The following is a 22,292-nucleotide window of genomic DNA, read 5'->3' as shown; positions in this document are numbered from 1 at the left end:
TAAACCCCAAATCTTAACCACAGTCTATCACACACCATGGGAACTGGCCTAGACTACTGCCCTCTTTAAATTTAAATTCCATTATATCTAAATGCCATTCTTTCAGCTCTTTCTGATCCTCAGCTTTGCCAAGCATCCCCCAAACTTAGGAACTCTGTACTTGTTTTTTATCATACACTTTTCCCTCAATCTACAAATTCAGGTCATAGCTCCAATCTCCCTCTTGCAGAGGGACTTTCCCAGCCTAATTTAGCTATTGCCCTTTCACCCCCACTTCCATCACTTTTTGTACCAGTTCATATTTTTAACACCATTTATCACACATGAAATCATGGTCATTTTCAGTGCATCTACTCCCTACCTGTTGTCTTCCATTTCTTAGTGGCAACCTGAGAAAAAGTATCACCACTATCTCTGGTACCTAGAAAGTTCCTGTCATAAAGGAAACATCTGTTGACTAAATAAATGAACAGTTATGTGACTTTGGGTAAATTGATAAAGTTCTGAACTAGCCAAACAAAAACAATAGCTCAATTTATCATTCATTCCATCTCCTTCTACTCACTAAATTCTTTTGCCACTTTGTGGAAAAGAAAAAAAAAAATCCTAAGCACAAACAAAGCCCAACAAATAGCAGGAGGCATGAAGTAGGCTGAATTCAGGCTTACTTAATGGATGAAGTTTCTGAAATCCACAAAAAGGGCTTCCCACATAAAACATTTGGTCATTCATGTTCCTTAAGATTTATATGGGTTAGAGCAGGTACTAACTTGAATATAGCAGATTTTATTTAGAATTTCTAAAACAGCAACCCAGTAACTCTACCATTGAGAAAGGTAAAAAACATCTGAAATCAAAATACAACAAAAGGAATGACTTCCCTTTAATCCTGAATACCAGCTAAATACTTGATTGAACAATGACACTGAAGTTTTTAGTTAAATCCAGCAAATTTTATTCTCTTCCTTTGAACTTTTGTTTAAAACACACTTCTGTCACTCAGTTACTATGTTCTGCATCAAGTACCAGAGTTCTATACATTGATATTAATGCCGCCTTCAATTACCAGCTCCTGGATATTTTAAATAGTAATAAATATTCTAGATTACAAACTTGGTATGAAAAACTTTAATGAAAACATTAATCATACAAAAATTAAATAGCAAAACTAAAATGATTTACAATTCAAACAGATTTGGCTTACTGATATTTCTCTATTGGTTTGTTTCATAAGAACTGATTATTTCTAGCTGTAACTGGTTTAAGATTGTGGTAAAGGAAATGGAAATCAAGTATACAAAGCTCATAAGCCCTGTGCTCAGGATGTATTGCTCATAAATATTAGTTTTCTTTTGTTATTATTTTAAAAGGATACATACAAGTTTACAAAACATGCCAACTTCAGGTAAATGCTTCTTGCACAAGAAACAGCCACATGTGAGGAATCTAGCATGGCATTTGTTGAAAACTACTATATTGTCTAAGGAATGTGCCCTGTGAAATTTCTTTCCTGACTGATAAAAATTTCTCACTAATAAACTAACATCTGAAATCTAGTTATAAAGCTTCATGTTACAAATTAAGAGGTCTTTTAAAGAATCACTTTTTTTTTAAAAGTACAAAGTTACATGATCAAGAAAAGTACCCCGTAAGAAATGAAAACATAGAGAAATAGTCCTCTTATTGCACATATGGCTCAGTCTTATCTGAATTTACAAAAACATGTGGTTTGGAATATCAAATGCAACTATTCAGCTAATATGAGGAATAACAAACATGTTAACTCTGCCACCAGCTAAGCCTTAGGAAATATTGTACAACTGTGTCATGCTTTTAATCAGTGTTACACTGCCCTTGCTAGTGTACTAATTAAGATGAAGCTTAATATTCCGTCCTTCTAACAATGGCTGGAAGAAAATACACAGATAAATGTGAATATACGAGATGGTCTACAATATACGTTTTCTAATATTCCACATTTAATAATTGAGCTCAATTCAATCTGAGGTATATTAAAAGGTCGAAAAAGTTTTAGTCCACATCATAGGTGATGTACCATGCAAGCACTACCACCACAACTCCACACACAGGAAGGAGATAATATTTATATTTTTGCCAAAGCGATAGCTCAATTGCCACTTCCTCTCTTTTCCTGTTCTTCTTCCGACGACCCTTCAGTCTGTTTTCAAAAGCCTCCAGTTCAGCCTAAATCAAAAAAGTTATTTTTTATTAAATTCAGTGCACACATTGACTTGAAAGTTCCCATATGAATGAAAATAAATAAATTTGGGAAATATTTTAACAGTAGTGATATAAAATAAATATAACAATTTGATTAAAGAAAAAAAAAACTCTCTCCACTATTAATTCTATTCAACAAAGTCAGGTAAGCAGAAAGGGAAAAGATTATTTCAGACTGCAGACCTGACTTTGATACCAAATATTTAAATGTCTGGTTAAATCAGGGGGCCCTAAAATACAGACACCAGTTTTATACTTCAACAACCAGCTTCTAGCAAGTGTTTGGAGATGCCCAGTGAACATAGTGATACTTGTAATTTCAGTTTTGTTTTTTAAAACAATGCAAATAATAAATATTAGTGGCTTACAGGGATGATATTCAAGTGAATATAGAGAGAAAAAGTTGACAGAACTTGATTCCTTATCAAATACATTTTTAAGAATAGAGTGAAAATTCTTCAAGGGAAAAATATTTCATGTTTTATTGTAAAATGACTATTTTAGAAAGAACTTAAAACTGGATCTAAGAAGGATAACTGGGTTATAGACATTATCAAACATGGATTTTTATTCTACTGTTAAGTTCTTATTAAGTTCTTATTTAAGTGGTAATGTAGTATGACACACTACAGTGCATAGTCACTGAAACATGACAGTTATTAGGTGGTACTATTCAATGAGCCAAAAAATATATATATAATAAAATGTTCCCAAGTGGTTATTGATATGTAAAAAAAAAGTCAAAAAAAATCTTAAAAATGTAGCCAAACTTGAGGGTCACTGACAGTCAAAGTAATTGATGTTTAAATGATCATCCTAGGCCATCAAATTCTATATATTCTACTTAGAGTCTTAAATAGGTTTTCATCCACAATGGCTCATAAAAAGAGGTGATGGGGGAGAAATACCCCAAACTATTCTTAACAATTTATTTTCCCAGGATTTTAGCCAACCTGTGTGTTTTACTGTATTAGCTGCTAACTTTGGGGATATTTGGCTAATGAACTTTATAGAATCAAAAAATATCAGAAGTCACCTTAGTCAAAATTTACCACATGAATTGTTTCTGAAGTCTCTCCCCAGTCATGCAAGTTTCAATCTCCTCTCTCATAAAGGTGACCATTCAATAATACACCCTGATAAACATAAAGTATCTCAAGATGCAAACTAACAAGCATTATTAGAAAGTGAAGCACTCTTTGGAGGACATGATCAATACAGTATTTGAGCCATAAGGGAGTATCAGGAATGTACTTGATATCTAGGTAATAACAAGGACTGGATGATAGCCCTGCATTTAAGGATCTAATTGGGAAATAGGAAATATAGTATTAAAAAACAAATGTATTGTTAGTAAACTTATTTGTTTACAAAGTATAGCAGCATTTATTATAGTAAAAAAGAACCCAAATACTTTTAGGTGAGTGAAGACATGATGCTTTCAATGATAACTTGACACTCTTCCTCCATTCCCCACCAACAGATTAGTTAAAACTCTTATGGCTAGAAAATGAATGAAACTGGCAAGAAAATAAACTGGAAATATGTGAGATATATGAGAATGTGAAAGATGTTGTGTCTTCTCACAGTTTTAGTACCCCTCAAGTAAAGTAAGTAGATGGCTTATTTTTGTTTTGTAGAAATATTTTCAGTTTAGAAAAGCTGACATATACCTTGATTTGCACAAAATCTAACAATACCAGGGGACATAAATTCGGTATTTTGCTCAGTTACCTGTTGTCTTCGTTTTTCTTCTTCAAGAGCAGCTTTAGTTTCTGCTTCTTTTATCTGTTTATATATATTTAAAAGTAAATTAACAACTAAATGATCAAATTTTACACAGAATTCTGATTATTCCCATCTAGTATATGCTAACCCATAGCAAGTTTTGGGAGCCTTATATTGGAAATTGCTTAAAGAAAAGTAAACACAAGTTTTACCAAGATACCATCTAATAGACTGAAGGTGGCAATACTCGAAGTGTCATACTTTATTTCCTCTTAACAACTCTATCAGATGTTAGATTATAAATCAAAGCTTTAAAACACTGTAAACCGAAACAGTTTTAAATTTTGTTTTTTCCTCTTAAGTTACCCTATTAAGAATTTAGAAACAATTATTAAATATCACATTTTCCCAGAGTTGAAACTGACCATGACTTCAATTGCTCTTCTGCAAGGAATGGAAGCCTCAGTATCAAACAAAATCAAGATTGTATTCATTGAATGAATTAAAAGATGGAAAGACACCCCAAGCAACAAAGAATTCCAAAAGTTTACTTTAGCCAATTTTTTTTCAGTGAGCTTATACTAATATTAAAACAATTATTTTCCAAAATAAATACACAACTGGCATGAAAGGTAGAAAGCACAGATGCACGCTGGTCAATAAAAAGCCGCCTTGGATTCGAAATAACCCTATACAACTAGGCTTTTAGAACAAAAGCAAAAAGACAAAATTTCAGGTTGCTTTTAATAAGCACATAAATAAATGCACAAAGTAGTAGGGCAAGGCCATTAGCACATTAGAAATGATTTAATGAGACAGTACCTCAGATGCTTTCTGCTTCATTTCCTTGCATATTGTGTCACATTCTACTGAAACCTGATTTTCACGTACTTTATTGCACTGTAATTCCTATAAATAATCCAAATTTCACATTTAAATGATCTTTCCTTCAAATTCACAACTCTATGACATAAAAAAGAAAAATTTACCTAACAGCTTAAGGTTATACACATTTAACAACCACATTCATTATTTAATAATGATATGGTCATAAATACTATGTTGTTTTAAATAGTGATAATGTCTTTATTTTCTCTTAACTAAGAGTAAGTTAAAATAATCAATTTAGTAATTAATTACTAGATGCCACTATCAATTTAGTTCCGATTTTATGTTTATCCTTTACTTTTCTTTATTGCTTCTTGTTATTCTCTTAAAGCCTCCAGGCATCAAAATGTTCTAGAACAGAACTATTCAACAGTGCTTTCTGGGCTGCAGGAAGTATTCTAAATCTGCACTTCCCAGTACAGTAACATTAACCATATATGGCAACTAAGCACTTAGAATGTGACTAGAGTCCCTGAGGAGCCAATTTTTAATACCATTTCATGTTAATTCATTAAAACACACATACAAGTAGCTAGTGGCTACTAACTTAAGATAATGCAACTCAAGAGACATTTCTGGAGAGCTGCATAGTTTTCCCTCAACTATTGACACCTTTTTTTTAAGTTTACATGAAAATCCTCCTAAAGTTTATGTTTCCACTTCAAAGCATAAGTACTAATGAGCAGCAAACCGCACTGGGACAAGATGTAAGATCTCAATTAATGAAGGGACATCTCACATTAAAAGTGGCTAGAGGCCAGATGCCAGTGGCTCATGTCTCTCAGAAGGCAGAGATCAGGAAGATTATGGTTCGAAGTCAGCCCCGGCAAACAGTTCACAAGACCCTATCTCGAAAAAACCTAATACAAAAAGGGCTGGTGGAGTGGCTTGAGGTGTAGACCCTGAGTTCAAGCCCAGTACCACAAAAAAAAACCAAAAAATACCCTGAGTAAAAACTGATTTTCATTTAAGGTGGTCAATTTAAATATCATGGTATAAATTTAAGTGCAGAAGTACTTCAGGAAAATATACTGGGAACTATGGAAATAAATGAAAAGCAAAAGACATATAAAAGACCTTCAATAAGTTTCTGTTGCATGGATGGAATAAAATAGTGAATCTAAGGAGAAAAAAGGAAGTGGCTTTAGGAAAAGACCATAGAAAAATGAAAAACAAAACAAAACAAGGAGTTACAACTGTAACTGGTATAGAATAAATCAGAAGTAAATATAAAAGAAAGTATCTAAGGAGCACACATTGCCAACAGGGAAGTCAGGAAAATGAAAACAAACAAACAAAAAATCACTATCTTTTCCTTCATAAGTTCTGTAGGATGGTGTAACAGTATGTTCCCACTGGCCTTTCACTCATTAGTTTACTAATGATTAGTAACCTACTTTCACCTGCTTATCTTCTATTACTATCTTATTTTACAATTAATTTCTTCTAAATTTGAGTATGGTTTTATTTACGAGACTATGCATAAAAAGTCTTCTGAAGAAGACATTTTCAAAGGACAACACTGATGACAAAAAGTCACTTCGCCAGTGACACTGTCCCCTTGTTCAAAGACCTCAACTCCAGGGTACACTGATTCTACCCAAAAACAAAAAAGACATTGAGCTCAATTCCAACATAAAACTATCTTCTTTTACTATTAAATTGCAGAAAAATAAATTGCAAAGCTTATTTTTTAAATAAGAACTTACAGAACTAGGTAGGCTCATTTTAATTATAATAAAGAAGATTCTAAGTAATAAGTTATTAACATTAGAAGACAAGAAACAAAAACAAAAACAACTACCAACAAATACAAACAAAACAAGAACTCACATAGAAAGGTATTTTTAATTACTTAAAATACTTACCTTTTTAATTCTTTTACAAGGGCACCTAAGTTTTACTTTCTGGTTGCAATTAAAGGGGCACTCACCAGGATGACACATCTCTTTGCATCTGTGACCACAAGGAAGCTAAAATAAAACCAAAATAAAGCAATTACATATTTACATTGTGGTCATATTTCACCCACCTCCATATTCCAACAATAATTTTAAGAATGAGCCCATCATACATAGGACCAATCAATCCTGGCTAATGAATGAAATAATTTTTCAATTTTTTTCTTTCAGATAAATTACTTTAATTATTCAGAAATTTTAAATAGTCTCCTAGCTCTACTCCAAGAGTGGATCTCACAGCTGCCCTTGTAGCTAGTTATAGCCATGTGACTACATTCAGCCACTGAAATGTAAGTGGGTATAAGAAAGCATGTAGGAAGAACTTCCATGTTCCTCCCTTCCCTGTGTACTGGAAGTGATGAAGCCTAGAGCAATAATAGAAACCATGCATCAAAGAGAGCCAGAGTTGCCTGTCTAACTTGGATTCCAAGATGAACACATGGAACACAGTGACACACCTACCTTCTCTGTACTGCCACATGAGGAAGAAAATTTCCTTGTTCTTAAGCTACTGTACTGTGGTGTTACAACTGACTCTAAAACATTTATCCTTAACACTAATCATTACTATCTATTATTGAAGTAGTCAGGATATCTCAGTAATTACCCTGAGTCTAAGTGCTCCTTGTCTTTACTATCTTTCTATACCAGTCAAGTTTTCAAATTAAAGGTTTTCTCCCTATCTACTTAAGTGTTATCCACTTGTACCGTAGCTTAAACTACCACAAAAGCCTAATATTACTTTGCCTATGTCTAAATAAGTAATTGCTATATAAGAAATCTATTTCTAAACTGTGACATTGCTTATATTGTCTTAAACTATTAAAAAAATCTTTTTAGGCATTTCATATATTTCTGTCTCTCCAATCAGAATGTATATAAAATACTACTGATTAGGGGTTAAATCCTAAATCAGATTGCCTAGAACTGAAACACAGGATTCCCTGTCCACGAACTAGCATGTTAGGCAAGTCATCTGACTTTTCCATGTTTCACATGTAAAACTGTGAAGAGCTATAGTAGTTCACAAAGCTGTTGTGAGGACTAAATGTATGCAATGTATTTAACTATTATAATAGAAGTCAGTTGAGGGCAATATATTTTTTTGTGTCACACGTTTCAGAATTCCTACAATACCTCACCTTACTGAGTACCTTACTTTACGTTGTTGCATTGTTTTAATGTGTTTATCTCAATAAACACTTTAGTTTTCTATTTCTGATCTCTATGACTCACCAGATGGATCTTTCCAACCATTCACTCAACTCACTTAAGAAATTCAGAATTCTTTTTCGTTTTGTTTATTCTCTCTGCCATGCAACTAGGTATCTTGTTCTTTAATTTTTACACAAGGCACTCATACTAAAACTAAATTTGGGTTATTCACAATGTGTATTTCCACTAACCCTGCCACAGCAGGGCAGAGTACTGCTGGGCCCACTTTAGTCTTGTTTTCTATAGATAACAACGGGCCCTTAAGAAGCTCAATATTAAAATTGCTTGTTGCACAGTGGTTGTGTCAAGCCTTTGTATTCCTCAACTTCACCCTTGCCCTCATTCCTGTAGAGACTGCCTCCAGCCTGACCTCATAAAGATGACAAACACTGGCCACTGTCCTTCAATGTGTCTCTATGTCATCTTGTTCTTCCCTTAATCTTTGAGAGATCACATCGGTTATTATCTCAAGAGTAACTAACCACTCTATTTCAACTTGAAATCAATGATTCTAAGGGGAAAGTGAGTACAAAAGCATCTATACATAAAGGAAGATCTTGAAATCCATAGAATTATGGCTACAGTGAGGCCCCTCACTAACAGTATTCTATTTCTCCAATGTGTTTAAGGTTGATAAAAGGTCAAAAAACACTGGTCTTGATGTCACATCGTTCTGCCTCCCAACTATTTCTACTCTGCCTGGGTTTTCTGCCTTCAACACACACACACACACACACACACACAAACACTTACATAGATAAATCTTTTCTACATATTTCTTCATTTGACCTTGGCAACTCATCTAGCCTTTCCACATTCAGTCCTTATGGAAGTCAATTTATTACCTAACTGCCCATGAGCCACAGTTGTTTTTAGTCTATATTTTGAGCCTCAATCATTTTGGGTTCAATATTTTATTGTATAAGGTAACTATCTTTAAAATTGCTCTCCTAAAAAAAAACCTCCAAGAGTCACTTCTTTTCCCAATATCCCCAAATCTCATAAATAGATGTGCATCTATCCTAACCATGTATGTGCTATATTTTTATAAACACCAATCACATTTCCTTTCTGGACCCACATTTTTAGTGGAACCAGGTAAGATACACTAGAAAAGAACTGAAATAAAGTGGCCAAGCTTTAAAAAAAACAAAATCCCAGAGAAACAATGCCCAAGGAACATGACCTAAAAGGTCAAACTACAGCTTACCTCTTTAGGGCACTGATTTTTGCAACAACTGAGAAGATTCTTTTCATTTACATCAGCTATGGTTATTTTTCTATAAAAAGGAGGGAAAGTTTTAATGGCGTTCAAACCAAAGTTAATTTCTTAACATAACCTTTCTAAGAATAAAAAATAATATTCTAAGGATAATTCACAATTTCAAATATTCCATAAAATTACTTCATTTACTTTATTTTTTGTAAAGAAATATTTTACTTATGTCTCTATAGCAATTTTAATTATGTCTCCGTCCCGTCTTACTTAACCATTCTGATAACTCAAAATATCCAGCCCTTTCTCTACTAAAAATAAACCAAATGTCAAAAGGGCAATCACCATGAGGAAGTTACAAAAGAAAATATCATCCATACCTGACTTCTCTTCATGAGTCCCTACTAGTATCTTTCCCATAGATAAACCAGTAAAACTCACAATTAAAATTCTTCATTAAAGTCCCTTCTCGAAAAATTAAAAATTAGTGTTTAATATGTTACTTCAAATTGAAGAATTTAGGCTATTCAGTGAGAAATGAAAAAAGCTTAGTGGAAAGCTTTTTTTTCTATTGTTAGGTAACATATTAATGCTAAAACTATTTTAGTTACATCTGTGCTTTTAAATGTTTTTTATCTGATTCAGAGGGTAATTCACAATAAAGCCACAAAACATTAGGAAATAAAGTTACTTTGTAAAAGGCAATTGAGCCAGCATCTAGTGACAATCTAAAACACCCTAACATACATTTCATTTTCCTTTTTACCACTGCCTTTCTTTTTTCTTTATTTCCTGTTTTCCTTCACTAGACAAAACTGCCAAATTCCACCTTAAATTTATCCTTACTAGTGTTAATTAAAGCTATTCTCTTAAATATTCACATTAAATAAATGAATTCTAAAAAGTGTCACTTCAATTTTCTTGGCAAACTTTCACTTTGTGATATCACAAAGGATTTATGCTGATCTATTAAAATTGTTGCAAATTTCCCATCCTTACAAGTATGGAGTTCACCTCTGAATCTATGAGTTAAGAACATTTTGTTCTTGTTATTCTATAATTAGAAATAAATGCACTTTTCATGACTGTGTCTTTTATATTTACTTTCTAAAAAGAAATTATAGACAAAGCTGAAAAGTACTAAAAAGAAAAAAATGACATATGAAATAATGCACTAAACTGAAAGTAAATGAAATTATTAGAATAAATCATCTATATAAAATATACACTTTAATATGTACTTATGGAAAAATATTTGGAGGGCTGAGGTAATGGAAACCACTCCAATCCAAATATATTCATATATTTGCTCCCCAAACTACACAGCTCAGTAATAAAGAAGATTCACTCAAATCCCATAAACTCAGGGAAGTTAGTCTATAAGCTCAGCTTAATTCAAAGATAGAAATTCCTACCAATTTCAAATTACCTCCAAGTAGAAAAATAAGTCTTAGTTCCTAGCTGTTATTTCTCAAATTCCTACTGTACGTCTTTTAGGGAGCTAGGGGAGTTCTGAATAAGCTGAGCAGAAAAGATAAGAAGGTACGCAGCTAAAACCACACCAGAAAAACAAAATCTACCAGAAGTGTGAAAATACTGAAAAAGCCCTCATAGATCAGAGCATTAATTAAAAGGCAGGGACCTTTAAAAAGCATATAGGACTCAGAAACAATTTTGGAAAGACAACATTCTGAGAAGAAGGTAACAAAAGAAAGGTCCTCTTTGGAGACTACATGAAGAAGAAAAGGGGAAATTTAAGAACCTGCAAGATCCAAAAAAAAAACAAAGGAAGGACATGTAACACTTCCTCCCAACACCAAACTGAGAAGCCAACCATTAAAAAACAATTTTGCTAATGACACAACAGAGTGGCAGTCAATTCAAATAACCCAAAATCAGTACAGATCTACAAAAAAAACCCCATGTAATTTACATCTACAAAAAATTACTATCGGAGTAAGTAGAAAATGATAGCCAAACCTTTCAGCTGATAAAAATCTCCTCCTACCCTACCTTCCTGGATTTGAATTTTCAGATCAGGGAGGTTCAACCAATGAAGTCTATGCAATTATTCCAAAATCTAAAGAAGTCTAAAATCTGAAACACTTATGGTTCCAAACATTTTAGATAAGGGATAATCAATCCATATCAAAAGAAGAAAACTGGAAGATGATAATTTAAATTGAATTAAATATCCTCAAAGAAGCACTGGGAGATATGAAGGACTATCTGTGCAGAAACTGTTAGCCATGCAGACCTACATCCCACATGACTCCATTGGGAGAAAACACTGGAGCTTGTGCCTGGTTTCTCCTGGACTTCACCCCAGGTGCCTTTCCCTTCACTGATTGGGCTTTATATCTTTTTGCTGCAATAACATGCAGCCATCTGTGAGTAGAGCTCTAACTGATTCCTGCATGTCCTCCTAGCAAATTACCCAATCTGAAAACTAAGAACTAAGCAGGGAAGCAAAAAAAAAATTAGGAATGAACAAAGTTTAATTGAATTCAGGAAAGAAATATTTTATGATAAAATTATATCAGAAATGAAAACTAAATTATAAGGTACAATGAAAGAATAAAACAGGACACATTTGAATAAAAACTTAGTAGGAATTTCTGAAGAAAGGAAAACAATCCAGAAAATAAAATAAAAAAACAAGAAAAGTGACAAAGAAATGACTGAAGTGGAAAACTAAAATGAAAAATCCAACATACATAATATTGTTATCATTAAAGAAGAAAAAAGATATATGGAATAGAACTCAATATTTAAAACTATAATCAGGAAAAATGAAAGTACTACATATGGAAAGGGTCCAATAGATACAAAACTATTAACTCTGAGATATTTCTTAGTAAAATTATTAGCTATTAAAGATAACCAAAAGGTATTAAATGAAAGAGGACATTTTTTAATACTAAAAGCCATATTAGTTAAGAATTCTGTACAACATAAAGCAGATCAATCATCTCTATAAATCAAAACCTACAGCAACTTCAGAGATACAGAAACACACTAAATATGGGATTTTAATACCATACCTTCAGTATAAGACCAATAGAGGAAAGAATTGAGTCCAGATATAGATTCTCAAACATAATGAAAGTAGAACTTACCTACATAAATATGTGGAATACATATAAAGTAATGATGAGAGAATCTACAACCTTTAGACATGCTTACAATAAAAATGGAAGCATGAAATTAAATGAATTAAATTCCTAACTGAAATAGTTTTTTTAAAAAAAGGTGAAAACAATGATAAAAGCAGATGTTACAGTGGTAAAGAATAAAGGCAATGATCAAAATCCTAATTTTATTTTTAAATAATCAAGAAAAAAAAAACCTAGCTTACCACTCAAAAAAGAGGGCAATGGTAAAAATACTCAAGGTAAGAATGATAAAGAAAAATTTTAAAACAAATTTTAAAAAATCACATGCAACTACTTTACAAATCTCTATGAAAGAGAAAAATTTGAAAAATCTAGATAAAACAGTTTCCAAGGAAAATAATACTTCTCCAAATTGAACTCATGAGAGAGGCATTTTTATTGTACCGAAAAATAAGAAAATGCTCAAAAAAAGTAACAGAAACATGTCAAAGAGACACAGGAACTCCATGCACCATTGTCCAGTAATTTAAACACAAAATGGCAGTAAGAGACTGACTAAAATCAGGATTCACTGGCCTAAAACTGCTTGTTCAACCTGTTTTCATCAGTATCTCTCATTTGAAATATAAAATTGCCTTTTTCTACAAAACTTTTAAAACTAAAAATTGCAACCCTTTATTTAAAAAATTTCAACAAAGTAATTTTAATATTTGAAAACAATAAAATTTGGCTTTTACAATTTCACAAAGCATGAGTCTAGAGTATGAGACAAAATTTTTCAGACAGTACTACAGGCATTTTTCAAAATATAATTATGCTAAAAAATCTGAAGTCATATTCTCAAATTTAAAAATTATATAAAATTTTAAAATTATATAAAAAAATGTATTAACACAAAGCCCACTTTACAGACTTCTATAATAGGAAGATGAGAGCATTAAATGGTAAATTCTGTCAGATCATTAATAAACAAAAAACAATGGGAATTTTTTCACTCCACATAATCCATAAGAAAAAATTGCATTTTTTTTAGATGAGGAAAATATGCAAGGCATATCTTAGTATGATATTATAACATCTGTAATAAAAGTCTACCTTTTAAAAATGTAATTTAAAAGTTATGCTTAACTACAAAAAAGTCAAACTTTGATCAAAATTCTAGTTTAACATCATCATCTGAACAATCTATCAGAGAAGTGTTTCTGCATTTTTTTTTAAAAAGCAGTGATGTAACTTCTTTCCTAACATAATATCATTCAAACTCTCAAAATGAACAAAGCAGAACTTTCCTAGTTGAAATCAGAGTAAGTATCTAGGAGGTGGATTTATCTACATTTCTTCTTTTCAGGTTTCTATTGAAAATCTAGGACTATGTAGAGTTTAAGAAACACAACTGCACATCATTTCATAAAGAACACTATATAAAGGGTTCCTTCAAAAAGACAGCATTCAAATAATTTTAGTAATGTATTTCTTCAGTCTACTTACCTGCATTCCACATACAGGCTTGTGATCTTGCAGTGACATTTTATTCTAAGCATTTGAACACAAGGAGGACATTCTCCAGGGTGACATGGCAAAACACATGGATGAGGACAACCCAGTGGCCGTGGTTTAGAGCACCCTTCCTCACAATGGAAACATTCTAGGCCAGCCTGAAATAATTGCATGAAAGGGAGTCATCAAGTTACAGAAGCCTAACATTTCTAACATATTAAATGTAGAAAAATTAGGTATCTCCCTAAAATAAAGTACTTCACAGCTCTTGGTTAATAAAATGGCACAGTCTCTCACTAATTTTAAAAAATATTCAAGATGAAGAATAAGATTATCAATATGACCATTATTCGTATAGAATTTTTATGCTTATGAACTCAAACCACCACACCTTTAAAATGAACTTAATTACTGAGCATGTAAGTTACTTCCTAAAAACAGTCAATGCCAGAAAGAGTAAAACATATTAATTCATTTTTCTTCCCCAACAAGCACAATTATCACTGAATTAAATAAATAAATAAATAATCCACATCAATAAATTAAAGTTATATTACATTCATAAGTAAGTTACCTTAATGTAATTTAACAAGGCAACTCTGTCTGCTCTAGCTATTTAGTAACGTAACGAGTACCAATTCACAACAGAAGATTAAAAATTTCAACTGCAAGATATTATTATTCCCTAATATAGTGAGAGGGGTATAGACACGGAAATTCAGTATTAAATGTTCAGTATTTTTATTATCATTCCTAAGTACAGCCATGATTATAACTGTAATGCGTCAATAAAATTCTAAGCAATAAAAGTATTTTAAATTATGAAAATATTCTTCTGTAAATAATTTATATATTATTAATTTGAAAAAGTATACTCATTCATTCCCCAAATACTTACTTAGCCTCTATCTTCCAGACATTGGGAGTAGATGGGACAAATTCCTAGAATATACATTTAAGTCAGGAAGTAAAAAAACTGTGTAATGTCTTCATGTGTGAGCAAACAAAAAATAAAGCACGGTAAGAGAGTGACGGTAGCAACAAGAACAAACCTGTGTGCTATACTTCATATTTGTTCCTAACAATGTGGTACACATACAATAATGTTCTATTTAAATAACATGAGAAAAGCACACCAAGGCTGGGAGATAAGAAATCAGGGAACTAGTACCATGGCTTAAAACTATCTTAAATAGGAAATGTTTATGTGTGGCTGTTCAATATTTTATGCAGTTCCCATTAAAAAAGAAAAACAGAACTTTTAACTCAGGAAGTAATATTGGGACAATGCACAACAATTCCCTAATAATGACATTAACTTCGAAAATGAGTTTTCCTGACTGATTTAATGTTCTAGAAATCTAGAGGAGGAAAAACTGTACAGCAGGTATAGCCTAACTAGTTAAAATGACCCTGAATCACTGCTTGTCAGTGTGACTTTATACTTTCAATATATTTTATCCTTGGTAAATTATTACTGGGTATCATGACATGGACTAATGAAGAAATTATAATTGACACATTTAAATGTACGTTGCACATGAACAAAAATACTACTACAGGCACTGATACTGTAATGCACTACAATTACCAAATAAAAGACAAAAAACTAATAAGACAAATAAGTTTTTTAATAATGTAATTCATGTTAATTAAGATATCTAAATTTAATTAAAATATCTAAATTTTCTAGCTTATTTCTCACTAAGACACTTGTTATGATTCTACAGAATAAAGGTCTATAAAAACATTATTTTGCTCAATGTTAAACTCTGATTTTATAATTTGTTTTTTCCTTATAAATGGTGATTTTTAGAGCTCTATAAAGTTTATTTTTCATATACAAAATGTTCTTAGGATATATACATATACATAAACCACACATCTTTGATACTACTTTCTTTCCATCAAATGACTAGGGTTTTATTAAAATTGTAAACATCATCAAGTGTTAAGTGCCAGGTTTGAAAAAAGTAGCTGAGAGCAAACACTCTAGACTAAACTCAGAGATATGGAGAGGAGTGGAGGTGACATCCTTCCCTATCTACTGTCTTAAAAAGATATAAAACTTGCTGGGCTAACAGAATGGTTCAAGTGGTAGAGAGCCTGCCTAGCAAACATAAGCCTTGAGTTCAAACCTCAGTACCACACACACACACACAAAAGATACAGAAGTTCTGCATTTTCATCATAAAATCCTATCCTATGTGTTAACACAGGTACAGTATGCAAACAGTTTTACATTAAAAGCACATTACTATGAGGCAGCACAAAGATATAAAGCAATATACACGAAGCTATTAGCGAGTCGTCTTAGGAAAAGCAAAGAAGAAGGGATGAGGGAAAGAAAGATGAAAGACACTAACAAAATGGAAAAATATTTATGGTATGATTGTTAAAAAAAGTTTCAAGCATACTGTAGGTATATATGCATTCAACCTAAGAATATTACCTTGTTTTTGACAGTGCAGCCATCAACTTCAGTTACTTTGTGACATTCCCTCATACATGTATGATTCTGACAATCCAAGATTCTTCCACAAACTCTCTTACAAGAGTAGGGTCCTACAGCATGGCATGGTAGTGGACTCACCTTAAAAAAAAAAAGAAAAGAAAATTCAATTTAAAAAAAAAAGAAAAAGAAACTGGCATTAACATGCACACATACACACAAAATCTTATGGATTCATATTCCCAAAAATGACTCCTATAATTTGAGATTAAGTTTTCACAAAGGTCTAGTATGTTTTCATTAGTAATAGTATTTATTATCAAAATCAAAGTAACTTATCAAAACATTTCACACCCCCCCAAAAAAAAAATGCCAAGAAACAAAGCTTTCTATTATTAAAAGGGAAATTCAATGTAAGGACTCTACAGTGAATATATATACAAACTAATGCTCAAATAAAAGCACTGTATATTTTTTAAATTATTAGATAAACTCTTATACTCTTATAACACTGAAATTCAGTACTTTGATTTTATTATTTCTTAACTGTAGTACAAAAACCCACAGATTATAAACTTACTTATAAATTGTGCCTATAACTTACCTCATGCTTCCCAAGACATTCCCTACAAGGAAAAAATAAAAACATTACAAATTCTTCAGAAAGGATATCTAAATCAAAGATGCTAACTCCACTAGTTTTACTGAATAAAAAAATAAATATAAGTAATAAGCAACCACAGGATACAAAGTTAATATATATAGGCCAATTCTTCCCTATACCCTAGCAGTGAACAACTGGAATTTGAAATAAAAAAAACCACAACACACTGGCAGAGTAGCTCAAGTGGTAGAGTGCCTGCCTACCAAGCGTGAGGACCTGAGTTCAAACCCCAGTGCAACCAAAAAATAAAAAAAGTAGAAGAAAAAAAAAAAAAAACCCACAACACTATTCATATTGGCACACAAAAATGAAACAGGTATAAATCAAACTATGTGTGTGTGTGTACATATATACATATACAAATACCTAAGTTTACAGTGATCGAGGCAGTATGGTACTAAAGAAAGAATAGAAAAATAAATCAATGGAAGAGAAAGAGAGGACAGAAATAGACCCAACTGATCTTTGACAAAAGAGCAAAGGTAAATGAGAAAGAATACTCTTTTCAACAAATGGTGGTACAGGAACAAATGAACATCCACTTGCTAAAAATTCTAGACAGACCTTATACCTTTCACAGTAGTAACTCAAAATGGACCATAGACCTAAATGTGAAATGCTAAACTATAAAACACAAGATAAGACCTAGGTAATCTTGGTTTAGTGATGACTTTTTCAATATAACACCAAAAGCATAATCCATGAATGAAAATGGGTAAATTACAGTTCATTAATCTAAAACTTTTTGTTTTGTAAACAACACTTTAGAGAACAAAAAGGCAAGCCACAGATCACAGATTAGAAGAAAATCTGGAAAACATACATCTGGTAAATGACTTGTTTTCAAAATATACAGAGAACTTTTAAGCTCAACAATAAGAAAGGAAGCCCAATTTAAAAATGGGCTATGATATGAACAGTGGAACTAAAGCTGTAGAAGGAAAAAAATGAGAGAGGCTCTTAGAAACAAAGAAAACAAGAATTCTCTTTCAAAGACCAATACACAGATTGTTTCCCAGAATATTGTATTTTCTTGTAATCTATATCCTCTGCTGAAAGTATGAAACATTACAGGATTATCTATTCCCCCAAATTCAACTTATTACACCTCAATCCCAGTCATCCCCTGGCTCATTCAGGAAACTACTCTATTTCATTTCCAGTCCTTCAATACTGTCCTTCAAGTTTACCATCTAAACCCTGGCTTTCCTTTGTCCTCAGCCAGCTGGCAGTCTAACATGGGAATCGCCAGGAAAAGTAATAAATGATGAACGTCTCAGATGTGCTTTCATAACTATAAGCACAAGTTGCTATGGGAAGTTAAGGACATTAAATTCTGGCTGAGAGAGGAGTCAAAAACAGATACCCATAAGAGGTTTAAAATCATTAAGGCAATTACAGTTAAAAAAGAATGAAGCTAAACACCAGTACTAGTTTATAGACCAGTCCTGAAATAATGATGAACTAAACTAAGGCAAAGGGGAGGGGCTGATTTAAAATAAAAGTTCAAGACTATGTCAAAAAAAATTTTCTTTCCCAGTAGTGGGGCTTCAACTCAGGGCCTACACCTTAAGTCACTCCACAAGCCTTTTTTTTTGTGATGGGTGTTTTCAAGATAGGGTCTTGAGAACTATTTGCACAGGCTGGCTTTGAACCAAAAAGATCATGAAGACCATTGTGTCAATCAATAAAATCTGGGTGTGGTGGTACACCCCTCTCAACCCAGCTACATAGGAAGCAAAAATAAGAGGATCTTGGACCAGGCTAGCCTGGGCAAATGTTAAGACCCTATTTGAAAAACATCTACAGCAAAAAGGGCTGGGTGCAGCTAAAGCAGTATAGCGACTGCCTGGCAAGCACAAGGCCCTGAGTTCAAACACCAATATTGCTAAAACTTTAAAAAAATGTATTTTTAATACTTACACAGGAATAGGAACTTGGCATGGAGGACAAGGTAATGTAGTCTGAATAAATGCTGGCTCAGAAGGCTGCTCCCAAGGGCCTGTAGGCTGGTGCTATGAGTAAAATATATGACAATTTAAATTCACAAGTTTTAAGTAATATAGCCTTTTCAGAATCTAGGCAAACAGTTGTCACATATCCTTTGCTAAAGCAGGCTGAAATTTTTTCAACTAATCAACTGTTCTTATTGAGCCATTTTATTCCATCTATATTTTATCAGATATTCCCTTCCACACACATAATGAAAATGGAGGCAAATGCCAGTATTTAAAAGATATAATAAAGGCAGTGCAGCCTCCTCCGTCTCTCAAAAGCTAAAAGAATGATAAACAACTGTAAACTCCAATATCCACCAGCTGAATGTAATCTCTATTATTTTATTCATTATTGTTCCTCAAAACCTAGAAGAAAGTTTGGTGTGTAGGAAGGGCTCAATAAACACTGAAGTGAATAAATCTTTAAGGAAACTAAGAAATATGCACAACCTTAACCCATAGTATCCGAAGGAAAACTGGAAAAATCATCTATATCCTGATTATAACATGACTAATATACTGTATTTGCAAACATTTGTTTATTGGTTTCTCTCTTTTTCTATACTATAAGCTTTCCTTTTTCATTTTTTTGGTTTTTTTTTTTTTTTTGGGGGGGAGGGAGCAGTGCTTGGGATCAAGCCCAGGGCCTTCAAGTGCTCTATCAGAGTGACACACCCAGCCCTTATACTATGAGCCTCTTAAGAAAAAAGACAAAGTCCCAGCACAGTCCTTAATACCCAAAAGGCACTCAATCATTGTTTAATAAATGACTAACTAAAGTCAAGAAAATATGATCCACAGCAATACACTCTCTTTAATAAAACTGTTCTCTTACCCTGCCAGTTTGCTTTATTAATGCTTGATCGTGACATGAAGCAGGACACAAGTGACCACATTTCTCCAAAACTTTTTGGCAAGGCTGGTGACATGGTGGACAAGGGCCAAAGTGACAGCGATGTTTTTCTCGACTTGTATGATGACATGTTGGTGGTTGACTAAATTATAAAATTCAAATTTTTATGTTACCATTGACCATTGAACAATTACGTCTAACGTACAATTATTTATTAACATGTCTTCTGATTCCATGCAGAATGAGCATACTGTAAATATATCAGTATTTTAAAACATTAAAGCAAAATTAAATGAAAATGTTAATAACATTTAAAAAATCATTATGAATATAAGTTGTAAAATGCTAGATGCAGGTCTGTGTAAAGCTCATACCAACCTGCAGAGCTCTTTGCATTTGGGCGGCCTTGTCGTTCGTTCTCGGCCACAGGGTACAGTCACCTTTGCATTACCACAATTGCACTTCACATCTACAGTTTCTGGGCATGGATAGCAACTGCCTGAAAATAAAAAGCATGATACTTTTAAGTTGCCTTACTGACTGACCAACCACTAAATTTAATGTGTTTGTACAGTAAGATAGCCTACAAGAAAAAAGAGGACATGAAAGTAATGTGAATGAATCTTAACACACACCTTTAAGCAAAAGCCACATGCAGAGTGTATCAGCTTATGACTCCATTTGTATGACGTTAACAGAGAAAGCTAACTTTTACTGTTGGAAATCATGGTGGTTCAGAAGGATATAAAGAGTGCTTTGGAGATACTGGTATTGATCTGTTTAATGATCTGAATTCTGGTACATGGTTATGTTCAGTTTATAAAACTTCATCAAGCTGTTCACTTATGATTTGTACACTTTTCTTTATGCATACTGGCACTTCAATGTAAATTAAAAAATTTAGTTAAAATTTGATGACAGAAGTTCTTTCTAAATAACAAATATAATGTGTAATTCATTCAAAGCTATAAGCAAAAATGGATTTAAATCTTTGGAAAATCTAACACTAACAGTGATCCCCAAAAGAAAAATTATTGGGCTTTAGCCTTTCACTCCCTTTTTTTAGGAGTTGTTAGAAATATACAAAAATAACACTAAAGAAAACACTTTTTAAATTTAACATAGGTTGGGTCTTGAACTAGAGATCATCTGCCTAAGCCTCCTGAGTGTTGGAATTACACACAGACACCACCATACCCAGCTTAAAAGAATCCTTTTCAAACAGACTATAAAGTTCTCTACAAGCCCTCTGGGGAAGGCTTTCTTCCTACTCTAATTTTCCCAGTAAGAAACCTCATTAGAAACAAAATAATAAGAAAGGAAACAGTCTCCAACTAAGGGATAACAATCTTAAAGAAACTGCTGTCTATGTGTCAGGACAAAGCAAAATATTGTCCAGCAGTAACCTGGTAAGAAACAGATGAATGATTGAAAGTACCCTGTTCCCTAAAACAAAAATGAATTAAGGATTTTGTGGCTAGGCATGGCAGCTCATCCCTATAATCCCAGCTACTTGAGAGATGATCATAGGAGGATCATGATTCAGGCCAGCCCAGAAAAAGTTGGTAAAACTCTATCTCAAAGAACAAACTAGGTGTGATGGAATACAACTGCCATTCCAGCTATGCAGGAGGGGTAGATAGGAGTATCACAGACCAAGGCTGGCCAGGACAAAAGCACAAGATCCTATCTGAAAAATAACTATAGGAAAAAAAAAGGGCTAGGGGCATGGCTCAAGTGGTAGAGTACTTGCATGGTAAGCACAAGGCCCTGAGTTCAGAACCCCAGTACTGGAAAAAAAAAAAAAAGAATTTTGATTCAGATAATAAGAAAGTGCAAGGAAAAAGTATCTTAGTGGAAAATATATTGTAAGAATTACTAAATTTATCCTTTGTTTTGATAAGTATAATCCAGTGAAGTCTTATCTTGATGGAAATACAATCTCAATTATCCTGACCTACAAGAAAAAAGTTTTCTTTTAATTTTTATTAAAGAATGATTAGGTATTACATTTTTCAAGTTAACAGTGACATTTTAGGTTTCTCATTCAGCATGTTGTATAAATATCTGTACTAACAATGATAATTTTTCATTCATCTTCAGCAACTCAAAGACGAACTTATCAAAAATAACCTTTTTGCCACTCCAAACTGTAACATCGCTTTTTAGCAATTAAAGTTTCAGCCAGGCATCAGTGGCTCAAACCTGTAGTCCTAGCTACTTAAGAGGCTGAGACTGGGAGGACTGCAGTTCAAGGCCAGTCCAGGCCAACAGTTCCCAAGACCCCATCTCCAAAATAACCAGAGCAAAACGGACTGGAGTTAAGGCTCAAGGGGAGTGTCTACTTTATAAGTGCAAAGCCCTGAGTTCAAACCCCAGTCCCACCAAAAAAATTAAAGCTTGAAAACAATAAGGAGTAATTTACCTTAATAGTCCTTCTATTGAGAAAAGAATGTTACAGATA

General features: G+C 32.9%; 1 protein-coding gene across 4 annotated transcripts in view; it reads right to left on the bottom strand.

The window, feature by feature from the left end:
* Nucleotides 1-1,113: 1,113 nt before the first annotated feature.
* Nfxl1 (nuclear transcription factor, X-box binding like 1) overlaps nt 1,114-22,292 on the bottom strand; it is a 44,538-nt gene continuing 23,359 nt past the window's right edge. For 3 of the 4 annotated variants that reach the window (XM_020158466.2, XM_074042315.1, XM_074042314.1), the window contains 11 exons: nt 20,207-20,327; nt 19,811-19,970; nt 18,902-18,993; nt 16,919-16,940; nt 16,315-16,455; nt 13,854-14,020; nt 9,244-9,313; nt 6,726-6,830; nt 4,792-4,878; nt 3,976-4,029; nt 1,114-2,205 (listed from right to left, as the gene is read on the bottom strand). In XM_020158466.2, the coding sequence (XP_020014055.2) occupies nt 2,032-2,205; nt 3,976-4,029; nt 4,792-4,878; nt 6,726-6,830; nt 9,244-9,313; nt 13,854-14,020; nt 16,315-16,455; nt 16,919-16,940; nt 18,902-18,993; nt 19,811-19,970; nt 20,207-20,327 (1,193 nt within the window). In that variant the 3' untranslated portion in view covers nt 1,114-2,031. The remainder of the gene's footprint in view (nt 2,206-3,975; nt 4,030-4,791; nt 4,879-6,725; nt 6,831-9,243; nt 9,314-13,853; nt 14,021-16,314; nt 16,456-16,918; nt 16,941-18,901; nt 18,994-19,810; nt 19,971-20,206; nt 20,328-22,292) is intronic. The other variant, XR_012435813.1, reaches the window with a different exon arrangement.

Source organism: Castor canadensis, chromosome 9, assembly GCF_047511655.1.
Source record: "Castor canadensis chromosome 9, mCasCan1.hap1v2, whole genome shotgun sequence".
Classification (NCBI taxonomy): Eukaryota; Metazoa; Chordata; class Mammalia; order Rodentia; family Castoridae; genus Castor; species Castor canadensis.
This window is presented reverse-complemented; position numbering and strand designations above follow the sequence as displayed.